Genomic DNA, 15946 nt, shown 5'->3' with positions numbered 1-15946 from the left:
TTCGGCTACATTCATTCCCCTTTGAACGCCACAATCCAACTGGGAAACTCGACCCGGACGAGCCTTCAATGCAATCACCTGGATTTGAACCCAGGTCTCCCGCATTGGGAAACCACACACATCTACAACTTACAATGCGCACGCCACCCCCTCTCTTTGTTCATTTGATCTACTACACAAGTGATCCATCACCTGATCGAAAACAATCCACTTCTGAATGTGGACCGCATCAGATTAGCAAGCCGTAGGCTTTGTGTTGCCCCAAACACTCTCCCCATAGAGGCCGTGCCAGAGGCTGCAGACCAGATGATAAGGCCTGCCCGTTTAGCAGGGGAATAAATACTTTTTTTTTTTCTTTCAGTGAATCGGGAAAGAGAGATAGATATACATAGGGTGGTGAGAGAGCAAGAGAGAGACCCACACAGTGTGGTCATCTCATCTATCTGACTCAACCTGCGAGGATGAAGTCGAGAAACGGCAAGAGAGAAAAAATTATACATTAAAAAGAAACTCACTGGCGAGGGCCTTCTCGTAGCTCTTCCCCATGGCAACAAAGTTCCGTAAGCAGGGGTTGAACTGCTCCATGATGGTCTGAAATGGAGAGAGACAGACAGACACACACACAGAGAAGGCACGTCAGTTGTCAGCAGAGATTCAAGGCCAGAGAAGAAAATACATTTCCGTATGTGTGTAAACACACACACACACAATGCTGTTTGTGCAAACTGCATTGCGTGTGTATGTGACACTCGATCTCTTCTCCAAATCTCTTCTCCAAACATATCTACAAACAAGCATCACATTTCTCTCTGTTGTGAGTTTTCACTCAATGTTCACCCAAGCATAGGGGCATTAGGGTTTATGAGGGGCAGCCATAGCGAAACAGTAGAATGACTGAATCCCAGGCAAGCATTTTATAGTGGCGACTGTCAATTTACCTTCTAGCATTGCTCTGGTTACTATGCAACGCCTTCGTCCCCACCAGCTATGGGATTTTTACATTCAGGCTCCATTTTGCTCCATGGTGAGCTGTCACGCATCAGATGATCAGATTTAATTTGTAACTTCTGAATTTCGCTCCGGACATGTAACCGTTTCTACTTTTAACATTTTATCCCACGATTTTGCAACAAATTTTTTCACCCAGTGTCAATTATCTAAATGTAATCCTAGGCGCTACACTTCCTCTGCCAACCTGGGGGGGCAGCGGACTGGCCTCATGCTTCCTACATGTAACCTTTCTGACGAGAGGTAAAGAGTATGCGCGAATGCCAATGATCACTCCTCACAAGAACAGCCCTCTCCTCCCTGATATAACCCGGAAATTAAACGGAGGCTTGTTACAATAGGAGTCAATGCCTGGCATAGCTTAGCTGTACTTATGCTACCACCTAGCGGGCAGAAAAAGTGTTTTAAGCTGGGTTAAATCAGAGGTCAAATGTCACATATAAATGTACTGTCTGTGACCCAAAGAATACCCACTTTCCCTTCATGTGGTCCTCACCATCATGGACACAATTATAGGAACACCACAGCACTTTGTGTAGGACAGGCTCTCACTCACTGCCCGAGTGACAGCATGTTACCGAGCGGAATGACGGGACAGCCTCGCAATCCTACAGGCCAACGTGGCACATCCTCAAACCAGCCAATGAGTAAATAATAACGTGTAGTATCGCACAATAGGCGATAAACTGCACGGCGAGAGTCAAGAGGAGCCAGACTGGGTGATACATGACATCTCCCATCTCCATCTTCGCCTCCAAACCTCTCCTACCCTTCCACCCCCCTTCCTCCTGTTGCTGTCCTCCTTCAGGGCTTCCTCCAATTATCCGCTCCCCAGTCAGCTAGTCAGGAACAGCCAGGGGACAGAGAAGAGACAGCCACAGCACTGCAGCAGCAGCCAGCAGTGCCTACACTAGCCATCAATACTGCAAGAGAGAATACTCCATAAGAATAGCTCTAGCTAGCTAGCCCTTTCCCACGCTGTGAAAGGGATGGCACAATATGCCCATGTGCGTCTACCGGAAACGATGGGCAGAAAGCCTCAATCACTGTCTATATTCCCGTTATGTTGTGTCAGACATCACCCGTCTCCTGTCAAGTCTTTCATTTTTAATGAGGGATCGTTTCATGGGTAGACACTAGACAGAGCGAGCGAGAGTCTTGTGTGTGTGCGTGCGTGCGTGTGCTCGCACAGTCAGCGCACACATGATTGCTATGTTGTTATCTGGTCAACAGTGGTTCAAGGGGCCTGAGTGCAGTACAGCCAACCTGTAAATACCTATGAGTCGGCCACTTGTACAGGTCGCACAATGACACAATTCATGGCCAACAATGAGTCAAGAGACTAAATTAGCATCTAAATTAGCCAGAGCGAGTTCTTTTCTAGATAGTGTGAACAGGAACTTACAGAGTACAGCAACAGAACAGACTTCAACAACAAAAACAACATTCCTTGACTGCTGCTGCTTTTGGACTGGAGTGGTTTGCCTGTTGACAGGCTGATTACAATGAAAGTCGTCAAAATAAGAATAGAACCCATGTTAACGAGCGTATTTCCATCAACTGAACTTGTGGCATATTTTCATTTTAGGGTGTATAGTATACTGTGTATACTGTAGATTTATTTACCGTTTCATGGTCACGCTACAACTATGCCAATAAAATGGAGATGCTGGATGTGGGGTCATTCAGGTCCACTTTCAAGGAGATCAGGTCCCCTCAGGCTGAAAACTGAGGTAATTTCCTCTGCTTAGCCAATGGATTTACTTTTGCTCTCCTAACTGGGTCTAGGGCCTGAAGGGAGTTGGACGCCCACCCACCAGGTTAGGACTGGAGCACACTGGCTCAGTAGGACATTACCACCACCACCACCACCAACAGTGGTATACGGCATACATACCACTGTTTCCCATACAGTGGGACCAATTTTTATGGGTCATGGCTGGAGTAAAAATCCATTCAAATCCATTTTCTTTAAATTTTCTTTAAATAAATAAAATAAAAAATAAATAAATAAAGTTTTATAAATGTTAAAACAACTAATCTAAGAAATTCCACATGAATGAAAAAATATATAAAAATAAGTTGTGAAAATAGACAATATACAATCTTGCAACGCAGCGCGAAGTGATGCGTTGTGCACTTGTAAATCTGCCATTTTCACTAGTTTGGGTCCAGTGCAAACGTCAAATCTCTTTTTTGGGTCTCTCTCAACCTGACAAGTTTGGGAACCACTTCCGTATACTAAAAACCATGTAAAAATCTGACACCCCTTCACAGACTTTATTATAAACTCTGTTATGATCAGACTGACTGTTATCTGCTTGACCCAGTACAATATATAGTCACTCATCTGCGTAAGCACATACTGATACACCACCTAATGCTATGGCTGTCAACTACTTATCAGATAGACTGCCGTCACTCTGTGCACGATGATACGAGATGTATGTTCTATTCCTATTCATTCTGTTCTTGTCATCGTCTCATATCCTTTGCTCACATCATGTACATTACTGAATATATGCTCTGTGTGTGAAATAAACTTCAGCACAGTTTTTTTGGGGTTTTTTTTTTATCCTGGTCTCTAAACTACCTCACCCTGGCCAGCGACTCTGTGCACATCGAAAAGCAAGTGACTAGAAAACAAGCTGTGATATGTCTTCTTTTACTGTATATGCCTGAACCGATTATATGACAAAGGTCTCAATGGTTAAAAAATAATGTTTGTTATGAGCTGGTCAAGCTTGCTCCATTCACTGCTTTGTATCATGTAACTTCCGGTGCGAGATTTGGCTCCCATGAAAGTGTCATGGCGCATCACAGTCACGTGACCAGGACACTTCCTTCTCTAATCTTCCTTGGTTGTTGTCATGTGATGTTTTCTCCCACCGCCACCCCAGCACAACCGGTGGGCTCTGTTATTTCTGTTCCCCATGGGGGGTTGTTATTACATATCTATCTCCCTGCTCTTAATGTTTAATGATGGTGTTTAATCCTACCGAGCAGGGAGAAAAATGTAGCAGAGAAAAATCTAGAATGCCAAGATAAAATATTATATGCACACGTGTATTCTCATTCTATAATAAATATTGGTTAAATCAGTGTGTGAGTTATCTGACTGAACTAATTATGTGTATGTTTTCCATATGGCTAATATTCTTCTGCTGTAAATAAAGCACGCACCACTCTGCATTTCTGGGAAGATAAAATATGAACACATCCTACATAACTCTTCTCTCGGTGTACTTCTAGTTCTTTAAAAAGCATGTGTCATTGAGGCAGATCGGTTTGAAAGCACATGAGCACAAACACACACTGAGCATGCAGAGTTAGATACAGTACATTCATACCATCCCCCGCCGTTGCTCCCCAAACAGACACACACAAACACACTTCATAATAAATAAACAGCGGTGGCGTTTCTTTCTTTCTAACTGGTGGGAGGATTACATAAGGCAAAGCCCAGTGCACCACCAACACCACCACCACATCCATCTTGACCTCCTCCCATTGGATGAATAGAATACAAGCACACAGGGCAAAGGGCAAAACAACGATGGAAGATGCAGGGAAATATTTATAGTTAAATAGAATAAAGGCACGTAAACAAGCAGAGTGATGATTAGCTGCACTTATGACCATTACATAAGAGATGCGAGGATGAATTCTTCACAGTGCACCTCTGTTTCCGCATCTCTTCCCTACGTTGCTAAATTAGCCATCCCTGTTCTCTTGTACTACATTCGTTAACCTAATTATGGCGGCTAATTGGAAAATGGGGTCGAGAGCCACTTGAAGTGGTATGACGTGGAGAGGCAGAGAGCGGGTGGTGGGGGAGGTCCAACAGCTCTTCAGTGTCAGCACAGGAAGCACAGAACAAGAATGGGTGGTAGTGGTGGGGTGTGGGGTGAAGAGGAAGGGATGCACGGAAAATAGTGGAATAGATAGATCATATCTCTCACACACATATCGTAGAGTGAAGAAGATGGACCCTTGCAGGCTTGTCTTTAGAGACAATAGTTAAAATAACCATCAAGTATCAAAGTATAAAAGAATGCCTCATGCAAAATGAATGAATTCAGATTGATAGATTTGTGCCATGTTGTTAGGAGTGCTGAAGTGAACAGAACAGAACAGAATAGAATAAATGATGAAGGGGTTGGGGAAAAAAGATTTTCCTCTGTGCCAAAATTGATTTCTCCTCAATGTTAGAGGTAGCAAAACAAAATGAGGTCAATGTATTTTGAGAAAAAAAACATTGCTGATTTCCACTCTAGGGCATTCATCCATCTCTGCAAGCTACTCATTATGTCCTGCAAAAAGTGCACACATAAAAACGTATTAAAAACAGCAATGACAATTGCAAAGGAAACCATTTCAGGAGAGAGAGAGAGAGAGAGAGAGAGAGAGAGAGAGCCACCAAGTGATGAGGACCAGTGGGAATCACTCACAATGAGTAGTGAATGTCATCATCCGTTTCACCACCCCCCTCCTCCCCCTCCCTATACTGTACAGCAATCTGCATCCGGCCTGATCACACTCGAGTCCACCCAGCACATACTGCATGCTTAAAGTGCTATTATGTCGTTTTGTGTGTGAGTAAAATTTATTTTGTCAAATCTGCATGATAGAGTATGTTAATATACAATATAACTTATACAATGGTTGGACCCAATCCCGTTTCTGGTTTGATTTCAATTTCTCCCCAGAGCTATGGCAGGCAGGCTCCATTAGCTCAGAGGTAAAATGTCAGAAGTTGAGCAGGAGACCCAGGTTCAAATGGGTCCGCGTCAATATGCCGACGGTCCATTGGTCCGATGGACAACCTACCTCAAACCCTCACCCTAACCCTAACCTCCCCCGGGGCAGACACCTAAACCTAACCACCGACCCTCTCCCGACCCCCAGCGCACCTCGGACCAATGGTCCGTTGGATCATAGGGTGCTTCCCGGTTCAAATCCGGGGTAGAACAGAAAGATTACATTTTTGAATGCTGGAAAGTCAAATAATGTAAAAGAAAATAACCATATATGTGGTGGTGACCCTGGGAGGTGAGTCGCGTTATAGCTCAAGGGAATGGTGTGGTGGTGGCGGCAGTGTACTAAAGTGGCTCGAGGTGTAATTTGGTTCCAGATCAAAGAGAGAGCAAATTAGATAGACCAAATTAATCAGATAGGCCCACCCCGCTGTGGGGGGGGGGGGGGGGGGGTCATTCAAATGAGTAGTTGGGTAGTTTGTTGTTGCATCAAGTACAAGCCATTACTGGACGTGTGTGGGGCATAAAAATGTTATTGTCCGCCTGACGACTCACTCTTCCACGCAAGCTCACCACAATAAGTTTTATCAATTTTAGAAATCTGCGTTTGAAAAGGTCTGCTGCTCTGCCACCAGCCCACCACCCAACATTATCCACACTGCACACTCCAGAAAATAATGTCACAGTTGGAGGAGGTAAGCCTGCCAAAGGAGCTACTATTAAAACCAATGTAATACTTTGAGGAAATGTGGGCACCGCTTGACAACAACAATTAAGTGTCCTGTCCACATATAACAAACCATGTCAACTCATGTTGGCCCTTTTTTCTGTTTTTTATTTTCTGTAAGTATTTTACTTCTGTGGACTGAGCAACATGGCTGTGTGACGAAGCACAAACCTGTGCTGCTGGAATATGTTTGTTACAGTGACTAAGCGATGTGTGACGTGTGGTAGCTAGCCTGGGACGGGTCATCATCGATTTCACCGTCAGTGTGTCAGCTCACGCCAAGCAAATTTGCCCAGGCTCTGCATAAACACCTATCAGTGCATGCATTTAATTTCACAGTTAACAGTATACTGTAGGAAGGCTTCCGGAACATTGCAACTGTAACTGGGTTTGAGTGCAAGTACATTTATGAGCCAGTACTGTACCAAGCACAGAACGTATAACAATCAACCTCTTGTGATGTCATGATGCTTCAATTCCAGTGTGCTACCCGTCACCTTTCCAGAAGTAATGCAAACTTTTCTCATTTTCATCTTATAGGCTGATGATATACCACATGAACCCATGCATCCCTCCCTATTCCGGAACAAATATTTGGCAAAAATAAATAGCAGATCTACAAGCTAACAACTCATCTTGATGCAGCTATTTTCAGCAACGAATTTCTGCATAGATGGAAAAAGGAGGGTGCTTAAACCCTTGGGGGGGACAAAGGTATAGGGTTTAAGTGGCTGGTTAATGATGTAATCGAGGAGGAATGCATAAACTGGATAGTGAATGGATATGACTAATGACAGCCATGCTGTTAGTCCTCTATTCCTTAATCACATTATGGAAGCTCCTCTGAGGGGTTAGAGGGTTTGCTAGAGTCGGGCTGAGGCCTACAATATGAACTTCATTTATCACACCAATGGACCTTATTTTAGTTGCAGACAGTGCAACTTAGTGAAATTACTAATGAGAAACATTTGGTAGCATCCCAACATTCTATCTCTCTTACACTGGTGGCAACTTGCAAGGCATATTGTTTTAACAGCTACAGTGCAGCAAGCACAGAGAAACATCCGGATCCATACATGTGCATAATGTTACCAACACACACGCTCTGAACCTTTCATTTAGATTTCGGATGCTCAGTTCACAGCTCTACTCTGGTGATGCAATTTGAGCTTGCTGCAAGAGTGCTTCATGAGAAAGAGAAAACAGATTCTTCTCTCATAACTTTGTAGGTGTCCAACAAATCACATTTGCTAAAACAATCACCCAGCCAAACAAATATGCACTGTTGGCACTTATCCTGCAATTACACGGAATTGTGTTTCCCAATGTCATTAAAGCAAATGAAATGTGTGCACATTCGAGTAATGGTACCATATTCAGACAGGAGATGCCTTAAAACCTGTTGTTTATTGTTTGTACACAATTACACATACAGTTTCCACTTAAGGAGAAAAACAGAAACTGTTCCGTGACCTGAATACAAACCTATGGCGAGCTTTGTGATGTGTCAGGGGAACTGGCTACTAAGTTGGCCGACACTCAGCGGTTTGTTCAGTTATTGAAGTCACCATGAGGTACGAGTCTAACCCACCGCTAGCAGGGGTCCAATTAGAGACTATTGTTGTGTGACCCAGCGGACCCCATAGCAGAACATTACCGCACCGCTGAGTGTGTGTGTTTGACAAAGAGAGAGAGAGGTAGTGAGACTGAAGGAGAAAGAAACAATTGCCATGTATTCATTCATATTTGTATATTGCCAATAGGTACAAAGGGCCAGAAATGCAAATGAGATATTTGACGAGTCCGACTTGATAACCATCCTATCCATTATAATCATCATCCGGATAGAGGTCCAAAGCAAAACCGGGTCAACATTCTCTAGCATTTTTTCTCAAGCAACACTACACAGTGACAGTACACACCTCCCCCAAGCTGCAGTCAGTCAGCCAGCCTCCTGCTGAACACAGACTGGCAAAATAACTACTGGCCAGAGAGTGACACCCCCAGCCCAGATAGGCTAAATCCAACACCACAGATCGCAGTTACTGTGGCAACCAAGAGACTGGTTTGTAGTAGTACCACATTACTCGCATCTTATATGCATTTGCAAACCTTACCCAGTCACAGGCAGTCAGTCTTTTTGTGATTTTACACTTGTGTTAATTTAATTAATGTAAAAGTGAAAGTTAAATTACCACTTATTGTATATTATTCTGCCAAATGCAAGTTCCAGGAAGTAATCTTAAATGTAACTTCATAACGTGTACTGGGAGTTCTTCCAAAGAAGAGATTCAGAGGAGATCAACATGTGTCATGCAATTAGCTTTATAACTCCAGTCAATTAAAAATCATTTAGACTCTGGTTAAATCTGAGGTATTCAGTGGAGACACTGGAGAGACAATTGCTTATTGAAATTCTCTACAGCACCGCCATTGATTGGAGACATTGTACAGTAACTACTAATGGATGCAGTTTAGCAAATGCCTCTTTAAAACTTTTAGAGCCATCCAATACAGAAGGTACAGTACAAGGCATTAATAATTACTCCTTCAAAACACATTTCAAATTGTACATTTTGTTACAGCTGAAGCAATCTTAAAGTAGAATTTACTTTTCTTTGTGCATTTATTGATAGTTGCAGTGAAGATAGACAGGAAAGAAGGAGGGAGAGAGAGACGGGAGAGACATGCAGCAAAGGTCGTCATGAACGGGACTCAAACACGCAACGCGCTGTCAGGCCAGAGCGGCATGCGCCTGGACCGCCAGGCCAGAGGGTGCCCCAGAATTTTCTTTCTGTGTTAGTGTTTAACATTTTGTTTCCAGATAAGTGTTCATGTCATCCTGACACATTTCAGTGAGTCAGTTAGTAAATAACTCGATGAGAGGTCATGTGCAATGGCTACTGCAGTATTGCTGCAAATTAATTCCCTCCACTCTTTGCGGAAAATGAAAATGTTAGATTACAGGTAGGCTTACCAGTAATTAGAAAAATCTAAATATCATCATAGCTAGCTGCAGCAAGGCTGGTTTTAGTGTTTACTGATGAATGACTCCTAATTATTATTCTTTTTTACAGAGACTGCATGTTTAACCGTCTTTATACACCTCCCCTCTTCTTGATCTATAACTCAGACCTGGTATCTCCCAATATGGGAGAACTCAGTCGGGTGAGCTCATCTGCAGTCCACAAGGGAGTTGACTTTGGCACTAGTGCATTCTTCAACTTCAAATCCCATGGACTTCAAATCCCATGAACTAATAATGGCTTTGACTGCATGGTGTTGGGTTGAGGGGATCAGTGTGGGTCGTTGCTCAGTTGGCCTGGTGCTGGTGGGTGTGTGCAAGCCATGGCCGGTGCACAGTCAGCCAGTGCTACTGCAGCTGGAGGAGGAAGCTGCCACAGGAATGATTTGCTACCCACAGACATGTCAACTTTAACCCATGACCGAAGAATACCGTCCACTGCCACAACACTCCCCGAATCCTCTACTCTCTGTTCTTTTTTCCCTTATGTCTCTCCCTCTCTATGGATAATTACAGCCTAGGCCGCGATCACAGTAATTATGGACTATTTCAACAAGGATGTGGAATGTCTCCTAAACTCTCCTTCTCTCCCTACCACCCCCACGCAAAAGCATCTTCATGCATCTTAATGCAAAGAATAGCCCTGAATCACTGTACCCAAGTGAGGATTTTTTTTTAAACTACGATCTGTCAGAAAAGTGACTCATCCGAGAACTGTCCTTCTGTGAATGGCACCTAATAAAACGGTATAGTCTCACATTTAAGCCGTTACTTCATTCTCACTACTCTGTTCCAACTTCCAATCTCATCAATCATTGAAAAAAAGAACAGAGGAACAAATTAAAAAGCTGAGCTCTGTGAAAGAAAAGGAGAGAATATCTCAGTCTCTAAACCAATCCGCCCCCAGACACAGAGAGAAGGTGGGCGTATGGAGCACAGCATACTGCTCACTGTGCACAATGCACGCACACACACACAAAAGCCCAGTGAAAGAAATCTTCAGATACACAGGCAGTGGATGTTATGATGATGTCTCCCGTTAGTCCTGTATAACATAATGCAATCATTCAAAAGGATCGGATTGGAAAAGTTGCTGAAGCGCTGTATTTTAGAGTTGGTGTCCAGGCACTCAAGCCATAAGCCTTATGTGATCAAATGTAAGCAATGTGAAGGCCAGTGCAGTCTGACAATGACAAAAGAATAGTTAGTAAGGTGATTCATAGCATCTTTCTTTATTCCAATTGTTGGCAACGACTGCATGGTAGTTCTTAATGCTAGACAATGGGGAAAATGAGTCACAATGGCCTATATTTCAACAGGAGTTAGCTTTCAGTAAGACAATGGCTAATCGTATTCGCTATTAAAGCAACACAGCCTTTTTCATCAACTGCCACATAGAGCCCTCTTCAGCACATGCATGCAGTAGAAAAATACACGTTCTCTCTCTGCCATTCCTTCTTTTCAGGAGCATTTTTTGCTAAGAAACCACCTGTTAACAACTTTTGCATGAATATTTTGGAAAAGCTGTTTTGGTAAGTGTAAGTAATTATATAGGTCAACACATTTCTGAATGTTAAATCCTAGGCTACTCATATACAATTGTCAAATGTTCACCTTTTGTTATAATATACCATTATGCCCAGAATAGGGTTGCTGTGGTTAATTTAACTTAAATGACCACCAGCCATATCAGTCAGGTCCAGAGTGTGATATCATGTGTCAAATATTTGATTAACTTAGTTAGTATTTGGGAAAGAAGTAGCAGCATGTTGTTTGTCCCCCAGTTATGTTGACAGACTGGGAGTGTACTGAATGAGAACAGCAGTGTTGTCCTGAGGACTGGCACAGATGGTACACATCCTAAATCTCCCAGGGCAGGGCATATCATCCAAAACCCTCCTAGTGCAAAATGAGACAACACTGGGTACCAAGTACACTTGAACTGCAGGGTAAGGTACCAGACTGGACGCGCACACACACACACACATGTGCACGCTCGTACGCACAGGACTTGATGTGACAGCAGCCTTAAGAGGCTTGGCCTGGTGGTGCACTACTGCACATGACCCTGACGTGCAGGAGCTGCCCGGCGGTGACACAGACAGCTGGTGGAGATCACTGTTAACACTGTGACACACAATGCATGTGCATGACATGGTGTGTCAGACGGAAAGATCTTCCTCAGCTGGTCAGCACATGCACGGATGACTAGGTCCTTATCAACATGTCTGGAAAATGTCTCCCTGTCTACGTGACTGAGGGACAGTTGAAGTGAATCACAGATGGATCATGCTTGGTTGCTAAGGTTCACTGGGTTGTTGCCTTTCGATTGGCATCGACAAGTCGAGGAGTGCCTTTAGACTTTACCAAACCAACAATGGGAGTCCAACTCACACCCTGCCCTCACTGTGCTTACAAACCCTGCCCTGTTGAACACACAGTCACACACACACCTACACACACCTCTCCTCCCCCTGTGATCACTCAGCATCTGTACAGTACAACCCTCCTACTGTCTCCACTCTCCACCAACTGTGAATCAGGCCCAGTGCCACGGGGGTGCCAGTGTGGGCCTAGCACCCTCAGTTGCAAATTAGTTTTTTTACTAAATAAAAATGATGTGTGCCCCCTCGACATTTTCAACTGCCCCCTCAGTCATTTCATCCTAGAGCCAAGCCTGCTGTGAATAGAGCCTGGCTGATGGCAGATTTGTGGGTCTGAAGCCGATCACGATTCACGAATTTGAAGAGACCACCGATTATCGATGTTTTGGCCGATATTGCCGAAAAGTGCAAAATCACTTCCAATTCCAGATCTACAAGCTCAGAATGCATTGCAACATGTTGCGAGCTTGTAGATTGGCTATTTTGGAAATACCTTAGTTTTTGCCTAATATAGCGACACCAAGCCTAATGTGATTAAAATTCAGGACAAATTGGCTGCATGATTGAATACCGATATTGTTTAGAAAAAGCAAATATCGGCTAAGCCAATATCAGTCTGACTCTAATATAGTTAGTTCTCTACCCCACTCTTCCTCAAGTGAACAGACAAGACAGATGATCACGCAAGCAGTCAAGCACACAGGAGCAGCCTCCAACACAATGGAATGCTATCTACAGTACTATAACCTGCCACCATGGGGATTCAAATACTCAGCTCTGCAAGGATTCGGACAGATGTTTTTGTTCCTACTCTGGCATGAAACGATGGACAGATTTAGGTTACAATCAATGATAAATCAAAGCAATGACTCGTCGTGAGCCTAATTTATACTAATGTGTTATTTTCATCTTAGCGCCACAGCCGTGTAACAAAGAGCCATAAGAGGTGAACAAGCCTCAAACATCACAAACATGACTGACTACATGGCTATCAGGAAGCAGGCAGCAGTAGATAGTATTGACTGCAAACTGCAAAGGTTATTAAACAACAAGTAAACAAGTTCTCCCAGATCCTGAAACTGAAGGAACACATGATCTCATGATTTACTTACAAAAAGGTTGTTTGTTCTCCCTACCAATATTGCGTCATATAAGATTAGGAAGAAACAACAAACATGATGAATGAATCATAGTTGGCTTGACAACGCAGCGGCAGACCTTTGTCCATTTGGATTTATTTAGACAACCAATTGTACTCCAGTCCATACTGGCTCTGTGTAATCTAGAGCCAAACATACATCATAACAGCTGATATGCCAAAAGGCTGGGAAGAGAATTGTGTGATTAAAAAAAGTGTGATTACTGAATAGAATCTGTCTAAATGCGTCTGGTCCTTTTAACGGGTCCATTTGAGATATTCATTCATACCCACCCCCAAATTAAAGTGGACAGTGTGGTCTTAACCACAGATATTGCTAAAATAATAGCAGTATATGGAGCCAAAAACTCAAACAACTTGTCACTGGAGAGTATTTAATAAAATAAAATATACTGTCCATTACCAGTCCTGTGAAAGACTATAGCCTATATACAATATATACAATCGACATTATTATTTAATATACCGGTATGCGTCTTGGGGTCTTAACAAATGAACCCCTTCCATTCCTAATTCAAAGCTACAGGGCTGGGTAGAACTGAGAAACGATGTGCTCTGTGCTGTCAGGCCGTATGCCAGATCCCTGGTTTGGCAGTGATGCTGTCTCTCTCGTCTCCACTTCACTACCCACCAGTGGACTGAAGTGTCAACAGGTCTGAGTAAAGCTTCTCAGTAGCCAACAACCGCTGCTGGGGTGAGAATCAACACAGACACAATGCAGGTTTCAAATGGTGCGATGCAGTGCGCACATGTGCAATTTACCTTCACTAATTCACATCAACACACTGATGCTGGAAGCAATGCACCAACCTGCTCATTGGCAGCAGTTAGGGATTCAGTGTCTTTGCTCAAGGACACTTCAACACACAGCCAGGAGCCGGGATTCGTACCTATTCTAAGATGGCAACTTGCATTGCCTGAAGAAAAAGGGAATGTCCGCACACAATAGACTTCTAATTTAACCAAACAACAACATTTCGAACCATGCAGGGCTTCATCAAGTTCATGAAACTACCGCTTGAGTCAGTGCCACCTCCGGTTCTACCGAAGGATCACATGTCCAACGTAGCCTATACAGACCACCAGAATAGGTAGAATGCATAGAGTATTGGATAAGATCTGGCTTTGTAAACAATTTAGCACAGAGAGTCCCCTTCCCCTGGTGGCTCTAAAATAAGCACAAGTCAGTAGTCACTCATCCTTGACAACTCTCTGCTCATCTGACCTCCTTTCTGATAGATGGCCATATTCCCTATAGAGAATTGAGCAGCTCCCCTCATCCTATTTTTGGAGTATGGCCTTCTTTAAAGAGGAAATAGTGGTGGTTTAGGGTAACAGACTGGTGACCACCAGGGCAGTGCTAAAGAATCCCAGTGCCAATGCAGGTGTGGCACCCTCAGTCATGTCAACATTCTGTTGGCATCGACCGTGCTTTTCAGTCTGGAACATGGCAACCGAGTGTTGAAAACAAATGGTTCAATTTTGAAAGGAAAGTAACTTCCTACTGTAGCTAATCCATCCAGGTGTCTAATGTAGACCCAAGTTGAACTTTTTGTCCATCAATGTCAATGTAACACAAATCTTGTTCATAATTATCAAATATATACAGTATGCACAGGGGGCTGTCAAATTTGGAGTCATTCCTGTGCGTTAACAGGTTCTATTAGACTTTCAAACACTATTAATCGTGACTGGACAGGTATAGAAAATGAGAGCATAAGTCAGAGAGGGAGGGGGGGGGGGGAGCGAGAGAAATATTTTTGCAGAACAGGTTTGGATGTTGAAATCCCTATAGGGTAAATGTTTGGCTACCTGTTGCAACACAGCTGACCTGCCCACCCATAACCATACCTCCTGAAATCCCTCTACTCCAGCAAATGTAGTTTGTTCAAACATCATGTAAAAGCACTACACAAATAAAATGGTGATCACAGCAAGTCAGCAATACACTGAAAGCTCAATGGTTAATAAATAAGCTAGTGAGTGTGTGTGTGTGTGTGTGTGTGTGTGTGTGAGAGAGAGAGAGAGAGAGCGAGCGAGCGAGAGAGATTTAAATTCTAGAAAGATCAAGGCATTTTGGCAAACAACTATATGAGCCAAACTTAAATGCATTTGGATTTGTTGTGGCACTGACAGAGCAATTAAAGGATTGATAACTTAACTGGTCTGATCAGGTAGATAGCTGCCCTTCGTTCGGTATACTCTGATACCTCTGGCTCTATCGTGAAAATGATCATGATGCGATATGCGCTGATGATCGAAGAATGGCTGAGCAAATTTATATTTGACACATTGGCATAGTATCTATCGCCTGGTCTTGAATCAATACAATGTAACATTATTTATCGCAAAGGTGAAAACTTTATTAATTAGTTGAACAACACTTACCTTGTAGACATTCTCTGTTACGCGGTGGACCTCGTCGGTGCGAGACATCTTGAAATCTTCAGCCAAGACCATAAACAGTATTATCCTTGATAGAAAAAAAGGTATCCACGTAAAATGCAAAATATATACACGTAAATAAACTGGCTCGTTCGCACAGCTAACAGAAAAGCTAACTCGCGTACACTAGTATGAAAGAATAAAACGCTGGCTGCGCTTTCCTAAAGCACCCTGCACTCCAACTCAACGCAGCCTCTACTCTAGTAGCTACTACTGATGAACGTGGAGCGTCGCTGTGTCTTGTCAGAGGTAGAGATTTGATGCGCCGCCTCGCTAGGTGCCTGAATGAATCACCGCCTTTCCATTGTTTATTATGCAAAAGTCATATTACTTATTGGTAGAATGGATCAATGAATGGTTGAACCAACGCTCGAAAAACAAGTTTTATCAAGCAACAAAAAACTCATTTAAAAAAACCTATGCAGGTGCAGTTAGCCGCCT

The 15946-nt window shown here is 43.3% G+C and overlaps 1 protein-coding gene across 2 annotated transcripts in view; it reads right to left on the bottom strand.

Annotated features, from left to right (window-relative positions):
• LOC308324307 (BAR/IMD domain-containing adapter protein 2-like) overlaps positions 1-15708 on the bottom strand; it is a 79062-nt gene extending 63354 nt beyond the window's left edge. For both annotated transcript variants that reach the window (XM_080776323.1, XM_080776322.1), the window contains exons 1-2: positions 15449-15708; positions 516-591 (exon numbers count right to left, since the gene is read on the bottom strand). In XM_080776323.1, coding sequence (XP_080632449.1) covers positions 516-591; positions 15449-15520 — 148 coding nt within the window. In that variant the 5' untranslated portion in view covers positions 15521-15708. The remainder of the gene's footprint in view (positions 1-515; positions 592-15448) is intronic.
• Between the last annotated feature and the right edge of the window lie 238 nt (positions 15709-15946).

The sequence above is a fragment of the Protomyctophum bolini genome, assembly GCF_963924005.1.
Source record: "Protomyctophum bolini genome assembly, chromosome: 11".
NCBI lineage: Eukaryota > Metazoa > Chordata > Actinopteri > Myctophiformes > Myctophidae > Protomyctophum > Protomyctophum bolini.
This window is presented reverse-complemented; position numbering and strand designations above follow the sequence as displayed.